The sequence below is a fragment of the Drosophila bipectinata genome, chromosome XL, assembly GCF_030179905.1.
Source record: "Drosophila bipectinata strain 14024-0381.07 chromosome XL, DbipHiC1v2, whole genome shotgun sequence".
Taxonomy (NCBI): domain Eukaryota; kingdom Metazoa; phylum Arthropoda; class Insecta; order Diptera; family Drosophilidae; genus Drosophila; species Drosophila bipectinata.
The window spans coordinates 14,110,167-14,123,380 of NC_091734.1; the positions used below are offsets into that span (position 1 = coordinate 14,110,167).

Sequence of the window (13,214 nt, forward strand, 5' to 3'; positions counted from 1 at the left end):
TCGCTGGCAAACACAAACACCAATACGAACAGTAATAGTTCGCCGGATCAGATACCGGGCTCGATATCAACGCCGGCAATAGCTGCGACCGGCGGAAGCGGAAGTGTTATCGTCAAGTCGATAACCATGCTCGAACCGATGACCATCGACGATCGCAGCGGTGGTGGCGAGACGAGAACGGTGGCGGCGGCCAAGTCGACGGTCGCCTCGAATAAGTTTACTAGGAAAAGAGAACGTGTATGCAATAATAGTAGTAATAGTAATAGTGCTAGTAATAGTCAGAATAGTAATAATAGCGTTAATAGTAATATTAGTAATTCTACAAGTCGAATTTCGAACTCGGCCTTTTGTAAATAAGCCTCTTCGAAATGAGAAAAAAAGTCAAATGTTAGCATTATACACGACAACAGCCACAGCACCAACGTACGCATACTATCTACATGACTGTATGCCTATGTCGTGTGTGGACATATATATATATATAATCCAAACAACAAAAAAAAAAGAAACACACAAAAAGAATATATATATATATATACAAGATGTGTAATTTTTTTTTTCCAAAATTTTAGGCTAAAATCAGAAAACCCAAAAACATATTTGTAATTTTCACCTGTGCTTGCATACTAAAAACAAAAACATTACATAATATAGCAGAGTATGTTTGTGTTTGAGTGTATCTGTGTCTGAGAGAGATCCTGTCTGTGTGTGTACAGTGTGAGGATGTGTTAGTTCATTAAATTACAATTAAAATTAAAACTGAATCGAATTGAAATACAAAACGAATACCAGAAACAGAAAAACTCACAAGAAGAAGCTCACAAAACCCCATAACCATAACCATAGAGAACCTTATACAATTTTAGTAATACCAACCAAAAAATACCAACAAATACTAAGCACTTCCGTTTCCGGTTGCGGTATATTTATGTATATACATCCCAAAACATACCAAACATCTGAAGAACAAAAACCAAACGCATTTGTCTGTCTGTCTTGGAAATATTTAAAGAAATTCTGGAACAACTTGTAAATATGTATCCGTGTGTCTGTGTGTGTTTGTGTGTTTGTGTGGGTGTCTGAACTGTTTATGTGTGAAGAACATACACCGCGAGAAAAGAAATAGGCAGGAGATCCTTTAGATATGAAAACAGAGATGAATATTTCTTATATTCGTTTGTTTTCAAATCTAAGGGCGTTTCTTGCTTTTCTTTCAAAAACATTTCAAAAACAGTCAAGTCTCAAAAACACAACTCATTGAACTAGAAAACAAAAACAGCGAAATCAGTTAGAAAATATTGAAAAACATTGAAAAATTTTAAAGGAAAAGATCAAGAATACCCAAGAGAATGAAAACCAAGAAGAAATAACGATTCTAACTTTAAACAACTACTCTGGCTTTAACTAAACTCTAAAAAAAAAAACCAAAAACCAAAAATAACGAAACAAGTTTGTTGTTGTCTTTTTTTTCTACATATATATATATATATATATATATATATATACGACGAAAACAAATATACATATATATAGTATAGTATATAGTATAGAGTACTTAGTCTAGTATATATACATATATATTTTCGTTTGTTGTTGTTTTTGCTTTTCTTTTTCTACCAAAACCTATTAAGAACTCAATTAAGAACCTGACTAGCTTTCAATGGGAGTTAAAACTACATACGTGATGATAGAGAAATGGTAGTCGTAATAGAAAATGAAAAAAAACACAACAAATATTAAGAGAAACTAAGCTAGTAAAATCTACATCTAAAGAAGAACAATTTTAATTGAAGATTTTGTAAAATATAAATGGTTATTCACATTATTATACACAAGAAAGAAAACAAAAATAGAGTATGCCACAGAGTATAGAACCGAAAAGTTGAGCAGAAAATAGTGTAGGCATTATAATAGTGCAGAAGTGGCCGAGCTACGTAAAGATTTTCTAAAGATTCTAAAAGGAACATTATATATACATAACATTACTAGAAAGTATTAACTGAGAGCATCGAAGTTAGTTAAAAAAAAAATAGTAAAAAAAAACCTCTAACGCTTTGTTAGATCAATGAATTCCCCATATAGTGCCCCCAATCCTATCCCCTCCCAAAAATCCTCTCCATAGCATCAGAAAAATAATAAGAAAAACCAGAAAAACCAGAACCAGGGCCAGAAAGGATCAAAATATGTGTAATCTATATACTATATATACACTATATAGCCAAGCCAAGTGAACATTTCCTTTGCCCCTTGCACTTCTCCCAGATTCAAGTTCAGATTCGGATTCGGATTAAAATTGTAGATTTTCCCAACTGTCTGATAGATCTAAAAGCTAATGAGAATAAAGGTAAATGAGTTAAAGGAGAAAACCGACAAACTTAAAACCAAAAATGTGTGTATACCTATTTATAATATTGAATATTTAAATTTTGAAAAAGAACGTTCAAGACTGCTGTCAAAATAGCTTTATCACAATAAAGACGACACCGACACAATACGACACCATATTACAGAGATGAGGACAATGACTATGACAGGACACACCAACAGATCAGAAACCATTACCATATATAGAACACACAGATACACACATAGATACACTGATACAAGAAACGAGGTATGAAATGCGCCCAGCTTTAACGTTATGTATTGATGCATATTTGGGTTTCAACTCTATAAAACGAATAATAATAATCTATAACTTAACGATAGACGAATAAAAGCAAAGAATTGGTACAACATCAAATTCCCGTTTGAACTGGTTTCCTAAGACCCACAAAAATATGAAAATATTGAAATATTGAAATACCAAAATCTTAACACAAAACTTTGATATGAGGGACCGAATTTCCAAAAGACAGGTCTTTATTATACAAACAAAAACAAATTTAAACAACAACAACAACAAGCAACAAAGAGAATAAACAAAATTCCTAAAGAGAAAACTGAATTTATAATATGGAAGATTTTTTAGCCGCCTTTGAGCTGGATATCAATTTTTGTATCAAAAATAACAAACAATTTGGTTTTTCGCACAATTGTTTCCTGTCCAACAACAGTGTCTTTGTTTTCCTAGAGATTGTTATATTTTTTTTGTTTCTTATACAATATTATTTATTTTGTTTTGTTAATCAAGATATTCTTTTCCTCAGCGAATCGTAGAGCTCAAGGGGTACTTCGAGAACTTCAAGCTTCAATTCGAATATACAGAAACCCAAAAAAAACAAGCAAAAGATCTTCTAGCCAAACCAGGTCCAAGAAAACAAAACAATGCCAAGGCTTAAAAACTAAACAAAAAAAATAAACTGGAAATTAAAGGCCGAACCAAAAACTAAAAACTAAATACCAACAAAAGCAGCCATCAAAAAGTGAAATAAATTTTGTGGATTTTACACAAAAACTTAAAAGATAGACCCACTCCCCACTCGCCCAACTAGAGGTATGCAAACAAAATATATAAGGTTATATATACAATATCTAGATATATACACACACACTCGAATATATATATACTTATATATATATATATATATATATATATAAATACATGTACAGACGGTCTTAAAGTATATACCAAACCCAGAAGAAACCCAACACTAATAACATCATATTTGACTTTATATGTATTATAGTAATGTATTCAGTAGCTAAATCGAAAGCCGAAGCAAAGACCAATTTATTAACAACAAAACTAAAGAGAAAACCTTAAAAAAAAATTAACAAAAAAATGAAACCAATTATTATGTTAAACTAAACAATAAAGAATAATACATTTAAAAAAGAAAACAAAACGACTAGGAAACGTAGAGAAGCTGGCGAGATGGAGAAACAATTTTTTATTAATAAATAAAGAGAACTAAACAAGAATGCAATGCATAAATTAAACAAAAAAAACACAGAAAATGTCAACTAAATACTAAAGAAAACTTTAACTAAACCTACACTAAAAGTAAACTAAATTTAAAAACGGAAGAAAAGATTTAATTTCTTAAAGAAATAAAGCGTAAAGAAACCAAAAGTAAAAACAAATTCAATGGCTAATGAAATAGTTTATTTTGAATTTACTATATTGTATATTTAAATTTAAAAAGGGGAACCCCAAACCAAACCAAAAACAAAAAATATATTGTTATATCTTATCGAGGAACCGTGTTTTGCAAAAGCTTTAATATTTAGGGTGCCTACATTTGCTAAATTAGTATTTTACGATTTAAAAAAACCCCAAAAAAAAGTAACAAAAAAAACATACGCAAAATAGAAAAACTAAAAGCTTCAAAAACCAACTCAAAAAACAGAAAAAATACCCGAAAAACTTGAAACATGATTCGAAAACAAACTTCAAAAACCCAAACAAAATCGCAAAAAAATCTGAAAAATATTAAGAAAACTAACAGCTAAAGCAAATATTGTATTTGTATTTGAGATATGAATTTTAAGAATGTTTATTAGATTTACGATTTGTTATTTTGTATACATATATATATTATATGTATTATGTATGTAGTATAAAAACTGATCTGATCTGATGACGATTGTAATTGTTTTTTTTTTTTTGCTCATTAAGCATTTACCTCATAAGAATTCCCACTATTTATAGCAAATTTACCATATTACATAAAAATCAATTACTGTACTGTTATAATGTACAACCCCCCAAAAAAAAAGCAGATAATGGGGCAAGAGAATAAAAGTAAAAATAAAAGCGAACAAACCATAACAGAAACATAAGGAAAACACATATAATTGTAAATTATTAATGATGATGAAAAGAACAAGAAAACCAAAAAACAATGATAATTGAAATTTTAACAATAATAAAGGGCTTTGTATGAAAGAAAAACCAAAAGATAAAAACTGAATAAAAATAAAATAAAAGTCAAAAAGATATAAAACGAATGTCTGTGTTTTTATCGGGTGGGTTTTAAATCAAAACAAGGGGTTACCCCATTGCTTTCTTCCTTCCCGGAAAGCCTCTTAAAGCCCCAAGACGGATCTTTCCGAGCTCTTATCTTGGTCATTTCTGAACGGATTTTCAAAAGAGATACCATTTTGCAACCAGGACATGAATATCCTTCTAGATGTGAAAAAATCTTGGTCCTTTCGTTGTTAACAATAATTTATTTATTTCAGCTCTACTTTATCACATTAAAATATAACAAAAAAAAAATGGATGTACATAGATTTATAATTTTTATACATATACATATTTATAAGGATGCGATGTATTCGTTCGAAGGATGTCTTCGCTTTTTTTGATGGCTTCATAGAGGCTGACAATGGCATATAACTAGCAAATGGTTATAGTAATCGTAATCTCTGATATCCCCTCGATATCCCCATACTCTCCCACTCTATTCTTTCATTTTTGCATTAGACTTTGGAATTTAAATATTACTGCCGCAGAAATTGGTTATTTTTCGCCAGAAGAATCCGAGCTTGGAAGACTCTTTCTGGGCGGCTCTTTGGGCGGCCTTTTGGCTTTTGAATATCTGCCATTCGCGCTTCACCTCGGCATTGGCAGGACCCCATTTTTCATTTGGTTTCAGCGAGGCCATAATGGACTATAAAAATTTATTTAAATATCAATTAAATTTTGAATAAGGTACATAAATGTTTAGTTGGAACTCACCGAACAGAAGGATCCTTCTCTGTGGCGGGAAACATACCAGAGACCCCACAACGGGAACTGGGCGGCTCCAATGCCAAACAATAGCCAGCCTGCCACTGAAAATAATAATACATAAATTTATAATGATATTAAGGTGGATTTTTATTTGCCCAAAAACTGATATTTTGATGCAGATTTTAGAGAATATTTTTACTTATTCGCAACCGATTGAAAAACCGGGATACCATTTAGAAATCAGAGATCTATTCTCCTTCAATCTGCATCGAAAGATAGTTCATTTCAAACTAAAAATAAATTTTCAATTTTTTGGGCAAAATTATGATGGTACCCCTTTTGAAAAATTTAAAAAAAGATGGGTCAAAATTTTTATTCGTAGGGTTTGATTGGAAATAATGCTCGAAGTTCTAAGATCGGGAAAGTATAACATTTCAGGATCTGACGACAATTAGCCAAGTTATGCCAGTTTTTCCTTACAAATATTACAAAAAATTGGATCCATATTTTAGATTTTATTTTTTGGAAAAAAATCTGGCATTTTTAATCGGTTTTTTTTTAAATATTTTAATTAATTTACAACCGATTTGAAAAAGGAATACCATTTATGAATCGAAGTTCAAAAATCTAAGACAATACAAATTTTACCAAATTTTTGACCAAAATCATGATGTACCCCTTTCAAAATTTTCAAAAAATCGAGTCAAATTTTTGGTTTCTATGTTTTAATTGGATCTGATAGTACTCAAAAATCCAAGATCGGAAAGGTATGCCATTCGCTGATAGGTCAAGTTTTGGTTGACCATAAGGTTGACCCATAAAGGTTGTGCCCTCAACTTATGACCTTCTCCGAACCTTACTGCCCTTTAATATAAAAACCGGAAATACATTACTTACCATTACCCGCTTCGGGGAAGTAGAGTTCACTGTACTGAATGGGCTCTATGGTGACCATGGAGTAAATAAAGATAACGATCATCATCACGGGAGTGAAGAAGGACCAGCACATGCGCCAGTACAGTGAAACCCGGCGATTGCACATGAACTCGATATCATCGCAGAAGTTTTGTAAGCCTTAAAAATAAAGTTAACATTAGTAAGGCTTCTGTAGGGCTTTTCAATATCCAGTATACCCACCATAGATCCAAACTATGCCAGCCAATTCGAAAATGGCCAAGATGAACACCACATAAGTGCCGCCATAAAAGTCCACAAGGGTCAGGATCCATTGGCCACCCTATGGAGTAGGGTTAGAATAAGGTTAGAACTTGAAAAGATGTCCTTTGAGAAATCCCAACTCACCGGCGTGACATAGACGAGTCCCATGAGGAAACCACATATGGATGTGCCCAGAGCCACCTTCCAGTACCTCAGGCCTTTGAACTGATCACAGATGATGGTGACAATGGTGCTCTGGAGGGCCACAATCGATCCGATTCCCAGGACAAAGAGCATGAAGAAGAACAGAACGGAGAAGAGTTGGGGAACTGCCTGGAACTTGGATATGGCATCCGGATACGAGATGAAGGCCAATCCCGTGCCGCTGCGCACCACATCACGGATGTTCTCGATGTTCAGGTTGTGGGCGAGATTTCCAAGAATCGCAAATATCGTTATGCCCCCAAGGAGACTCGTCAGAGTGTCCAGCGTGGTCACTATCATGGCGTCCCTGTAGATGCCGTGATCGAAACGGTTGTACGAGGCAAACATGATGATCGGACCGGATCCCACAGCCAGCGAGAAGAAGCACTGCACCACCGCATTTTTCCACACCGTCGGATTCAGAAGCTCGCCCCACTGCGGCTCCAGGAAGAAGATGATTCCCTCCCGGGCCCCCTCCAGGGTCACGGCCCGGATGAGCAGGACGATCAGGACCACGTAGGGGAACAGGGCCAGGAAGTAGGCGGCCTTGCCGGAGCTCTTCACTCCGCGCATGATCACCAGGAAGATGACCACCCAGGAGGTGAGCAGGGCCAGGGTCAGTTTCCAGTCGGGGTTACCGATTCCGTCCGAGATGTCCAGCTTCTCCTTGATGACTACGTCTCTGGAAAAGGGAAGAACCCAGTCGTAATCATATATACCACAGAGTCCACACCACTTACAGGAAGTAGATTTCGGAGCTGCTTTGCAACTTGTCCGTCTGGTTGTCGGCCAACAAGCTGACACCCGTGCCGCTGGCGGAGCTGGTGAGGTTACTGGCCAATGTGGAGACGTTGCTGGCGAGTCCGGTTAGCAGGTTTTCCGTATACTCCGCCGGCCGTGAGTCCACACAGTTCAGCCAATCTTCCCGGCAATAGGACCACGGCAGCTCCGATTGGAAGGACACAAAGAGGTAGTACAGGGTCAGGGCCAGAAGCGAGGAGTAGTACGAGATGATGCAAATCGTTCCAAAGGCCTGGCCATAGCCTACACCCACAAAGCCCGGACAAACGGACCAGATTTTAACAGTTCCCTGGCTGGTGAACTGTCCCATAATCATTTCCAGATAGTACATTGGTTTGCCTAAATATAGATTAAATAATTTAAAAATAGATTATAAATATAATAAATACCACTTACCTATTAAAAACAACACTATGATGTAGGGTATCAGAAAGGCACCGCCACCGTTCTCGTAGGCTGTGAAGGGAAACCGCCAGACATTTCCCAAGCCCACTGACACGGAAATACAGGACATTAAAAATTCCAAGCCATTTCCCCAGTTGGACCGCTCCACCTGGGCCTTCTCCTTATCCTCAGATTTCTGTCAAGAGAGATTAAGAAATTTCTTGATCAAATATTTGCAAATATATATTATATATCTGGCCTGCAAGATGCTATCTGTCTCCGATTCGGGGAATATACAATATATATGATCTGCAGTCCGCAAATTCTTGACACATGACTAAATATTTTTCCAAAAACATCAGAGGGTCTTGACATTTTTGTTGGTTAAACATAATATTATTTATATTTTTATGTATACGAGCCTCGCCAATCTTATCACTAGATTAGAATAGCAAATGGCTTTCGCACGTTTTCCCATTTGTAATTTCTATAATTAAATATAATGACCCCCTAGGCCGCTTATTTGAATCTCAGCCAAAAAAACCGCCTTTAAATGCATTGATTGCAGTCATAATGGCCCTTTGTTGTAATTAGTTTAGCGCAAAACGCCAGTTAGTTCTATAAATACAAATTACATATTAAGTATACGCCATGTGGCCGGCGGTCACTTTTTTACTAACCAGATTTACCTAAAGGGCATAACATGAAAAAAAAATTAGATTTATATTATAAACTATCAAATCAAACAGTATTCTAAAAAAAAATAATTACATATCAAGTATACGCCGTGTTGTCATCAATAATTAAGTATACGACGTGTTGCCTTTTAGGCTTAAGGGCATAAAAATTTATTCAAATATGACACAATTGTGCATTTTGTTTAAATAGAATTTATGAGTAATAAAATAATAGAAAGCTTTAATTACATATCAAGTATACGCCGTGTTGCCGATGGTATTTGTGGTTAAAGTAAGGTGGCTTTTGAGCTTCTAAAGAAATAAATTGGAATTGTAAAATATTTCTTCTTGTGTAACAAATTGTTTAACAAAAACTACATTAGTCGTAATATTCGCATGGGACTTTAACAATTGAATTTCATTTAATGACTCACTGGCAGTTCTAACTATTCTAAACTATTCAGAAGGCAACCGTATCTGCCAAATAAACGCATTAATTACTTTGAAATAACAACAAGAGTCGTTATAATAATATATAATTCATTTTTTGTTGTGTAATTTAAAATTTAATGATTGCTATTTGGTAAATTCTATTTGCAGCCAGCTGTTTGAACAGCTTTTCGCTTTAAAGTTGAAACAAAAATTTTGTGTTTTTATCGGCGAAAGAGAGCGTCTGACGGTTTTTTTCCCGTTTTACATTTTTTTTTTCGAATATTGGCCCAGAGAAAAAGCTGTTTCAATAATACTAGTCGGGGGGGAAGAGCTGGGCTGGCAAGTGAAAATGAAAATGCATCGCTGAGAGTACGAGGGTAAATAGAAATAAAAATAAAATTACGAGTATTTGGCCAATAGCTCGTGGGGTGAGACATCTGTTTGCTTATCCGATTAATCTTGGCCAAGAATTTCTAGGAAACTCTTACAACGGGGTTATCTCTGATAGTTAAAAATTTATTATGATTTAACCAGGGGAAGTAAACTTCACTCTCTCGGCAGAGATTATTCATCTTGGCCTTTACAAAAAAAAAAAAAGACCTGGGAATTACCTTAATTGCAGTTTAGGAATAAATTAAAGCTATGCTGACCACAATTTAAAGCAGCTCTGGCTTAAGGTAATGGGAAATCTAGGTTTTTTCCATCCACTCTCAAGGGGAAACCCTCAAGTTACAATCAAATATGGTAAAAAATAAAGAGCATCTGGATTTCAAGGCATGCAAAGGGGAAAACCCTCAAAACTATTACAATAGATGGGCTATTCAAATAAATACTTTATAATGAAATAAAAACAAAAGAGAAAACACGCTCGTAGTCATATGCCATTTTTTCGTTATTTGCTCTAAAAACTGGTTTTGTTTTTGTATCACTTCGATAATGATATACGCATATATAGTATATATATGGCATAGTGCCGGGTCTAGTCTGTCCAAACTGGTAACCTCACTCGGGAATATGGCTGGTAAAAACTTTTAGGGTTTGCGGTAAAAATAACATCTACTATATATTATTGGGCTCTAAATAGATAAATAGAGCTACGCATGTAGCACCAGATGATATACTATTTATGTGGCAAGGAGACCGGCAAGGAGGATCATAAACCTTATAAGATATGCATATAATATCCGCCTGACAAAGTATTTTCCTTACCAAAATCGCATTTTCGTTTGTCGGTCGATTAGACTGCAATTAGCGTCTAACAGCCCATAATGATTATAAAATAAAACCATAAAATATTATATGGCACACTTGGAGAAATTTCCTGATACGGTAAGCGGGAAAATAAAGAACCACTGGGGCGTCCCATGGGGCGTATACTTGACACACTGACTGTCTTTGGGCCATAATCTTACTTTTTTTTTTCGGCCACTCGAGTTTCAAGTACCAATCTCATTAACTGATTTTCCATCATTTTTTTTACTTACTTCCGTGGCATTGTTGTTGTTATGGTTTCCATTGGGTTTGAGTTCCATTTTTTTTTTAAATAATTTGTAGATTTAATTTTATTCAAGTTTTTTTTCTTTCGTTTCAATAGCAATTGTTTAATTAGCACATAGCCCTTGGGCTTAGTAACTGCAGCTCGTTGCGTTTCGTTTTTAATTATCTTTTTGTAATTTTTTTTTTTAACTTAAGTTAACGTTTTTTTTTATTTCTAACTTGGCTTGGTGGTGCGGAAAGCGCGCTTGTGGTGCCGCGAATGCCACGGCTGGAACTGAGAATGCTCGCCGCTCGTTGGGCGCTTTAAGAACCGCCAAAGTACAAGTACTACAAGCAGGTAATAAGCGTGAAATTATTCACACCAACACATACACCATTACTGTACACCTGTACACCAGTCCCCCCGATCAGCGTACACCCGTGTGCGCCCCATGGATCTCCAATACATCTGGGGAAAAACTTTGGTGTCGTGCCTGAAACGATCCGAATGGTTTCTTCGTGCTGCGATCTCTGGAGAAGACCGGCAGCGGTGGTCTTCGGGGGGTTCCAAAAATTCCGAGAACTCCAGAGGGTATGTGCCCACCCACACAACCACCTAACCACCCACCACCCTTTAAGAACCCCCTCCCTCTCAAAAGGCTAAAAACAATTGTTGACAAAAGTACATTAAGAAAAGTTACTTAAAAAAATGTTATAAATGGAAATTCACTAAGGTAAAACTTAGTATTTAAGTGAATTAGGAAATACTTTCTTAAAATAGTTTAATTAGTTTAAAAAAAACTAAGAAAAAGTCCATTACAGACACTGGAAAAATAAATAATGGGAGTTTATTAGAGATCTCTATTCATTTGTAAATACTTCAGGTTTATTCATAAAAAAATGTATTTTATTTGTTAATATACTATTAAATTATTATAATTCAAGCTTTTATCAATATCAAATTTTTTAATTTTAAAATAAACTATAAAAACCTTTAAAAAGATACCAAAGTATCTATCCATTAACCAAACATACACCATACTCTGTTTTCTGTTGTTTGAAAAATAAACAATAAAGTTAAAAACAAAAAATTTTTGTTATCCATTTTCTATTAAATAATAATAACTACTATTTGTTATATAAATTAAAATAGCCAGACTTTACATTTAAGAGCCATATTTTATGGCTTTTTTAAACGAAAGCCATATTAGTTACAAAATCAACAAATAAGCCTGTTGTGTTTCGTAATAAATATCTTAAAATAGTTTCAACCTTCTAATCTCTCACATTTTTGTACAGTGTAATAAAATCCTATCCGAAGATATCTGATAAGATGCCACAAAAACAGATATTGAGATACAAAAAGATAAGCTCTTGTGGATACATAGATTTATCACCCGAAAGATAAATTCGATGCACTGAGAAAAACCTTAGAGGCTAATATCAAGTGAGATACATTTGTTGCTGATTCATTATAGGGAAGTCACACTGTTTGGCGGGGCTACCAAGAAAATACTGGCCTCTAGATAAAAACCGCGAAACGAGCCTGGTCAGAAGGGGACCCTAAATGGTGGTCAGTAAGTAGTCAGGCTCTATAAATACCAGCCCGATAGACGGACTCGCAGACACTGTAAAACAAACATGCAAACGAAAAAATAACCAAAACCACTTTAATTTTACGAGCTTATCCGAAACCACCGACAGTGACTGGTCACTTTCCGATGATATAGATTAGGTTACCCAAGTAGTGACCATCCAAAAAGGCAATGCTCGAGGCTCGAGGCTCGAGGAATACTAGAATTCTAGACATAACCAATTAGGGGAATCGTTGGCCATAAAGTCGAAATGTTGAAAATTTTATTGGGTCCTCTAGGGTCCGTTCGAGCAATCGTTCCCCATCCATAAAAAAAAAAATTGGCAAATCTTTGACTATGACGCAGACTTTACCCTTAATTCGAGACCCCATATATCGTAATCGGTTAATGGATATAATATCTAGATATCAATTAGCGCCAGCCAGCCAGACCATCCACCGATCCAACAATCTAGGCGCTATAATATCGATTCCTTTGATCAATGCGATTTGAATCATAGTTCCCTGAAATCGAAATCTTTATATGTATATATATATGTGTATATATTTGCTACGATTATGGCGGATTGCAAACCATATCGTGGTAGGACGATGACTTCAGGTTTCTTTATCGATCCGGTTAAGAAACCCCGACAATGTCCGGACCCGTGAATGAATTGTAAAACTTACTACATATGTAGGTTCTAGTTTTTATTAGGAATTACCTAATATTATAGTTGGGGTTCCCAAGGCAGTTATAGTATTTCATATAGTCCTTAAATAATAATCCCATCCGAAAAATAAAAAATCAAAAATGTTACTTTTCAATAATGTTTTATTTTAATGTACTTGCATTATATTTAGTTAATAACTAGTTTTTTGTAAATTA

The 13,214-nt window shown here is 34.9% G+C and overlaps 3 protein-coding genes across 4 annotated transcripts in view; 1 reads left to right on the forward strand and 2 right to left on the reverse strand.

The window, feature by feature from the left end:
- The window catches only part of SK (small conductance calcium-activated potassium channel), a 65,300-nt gene extending 60,407 nt beyond the window's left edge, over positions 1-4,893 (forward strand). The window contains exon 16 of the mRNA XM_070282314.1: positions 3,150-4,893. Within this exon, the coding sequence (XP_070138415.1) occupies positions 3,150-3,159 (10 nt within the window). The 3' untranslated portion in view covers positions 3,160-4,893. The remainder of the gene's footprint in view (positions 1-3,149) is intronic.
- Positions 4,894-5,095: 202 nt separating this feature from the next.
- On the reverse strand, positions 5,096-11,067 carry NAAT1 (Nutrient Amino Acid Transporter 1). Its single transcript, XM_017246995.3, has 8 exons — positions 10,761-11,067; positions 8,180-8,363; positions 7,723-8,122; positions 6,923-7,664; positions 6,758-6,857; positions 6,518-6,694; positions 5,627-5,721; positions 5,096-5,558 (listed from the first exon to the last, which is right to left on the reverse strand). Exons 1-8 carry the CDS (start codon positions 10,806-10,808, stop codon positions 5,382-5,384), a joined length of 1,923 nt encoding a protein of 640 aa, XP_017102484.3. The 5' UTR covers positions 10,809-11,067; the 3' UTR covers positions 5,096-5,381.
- Positions 11,068-13,142: 2,075 nt separating this feature from the next.
- Positions 13,143-13,214, reverse strand: part of spoon (A-kinase anchor protein spoonbill) — an 8,438-nt gene continuing 8,366 nt past the window's right edge. For both annotated transcript variants that reach the window (XM_017246945.3, XM_070282265.1), the window contains exon 5: positions 13,143-13,214. This exon is cut by the window's right edge and continues 2,725 nt beyond it. The gene's annotated coding sequence lies outside the window, so the exon portion shown is untranslated.

Bases quoted from the DNA above. Each gene is read 5' to 3' on its own strand.
- NAAT1 (XM_017246995.3), bottom strand. From the start codon at position 10,808: ATGGAACTCAAACCCAATGGAAACCATAACAACAACAATGCCACGGAA. The intron at 7,665-7,722 runs GTAAGTGGTGTG...TCCCTTTTCCAG, and splicing joins AGCTCCGAAATCTACTTCCT to AGACGTAGTCATCAAGGAGA. The intron at 5,559-5,626 runs GTGAGTTCCAAC...AAATTTTTATAG, and splicing joins GAGAAGGATCCTTCTGTTCG to TCCATTATGGCCTCGCTGAA.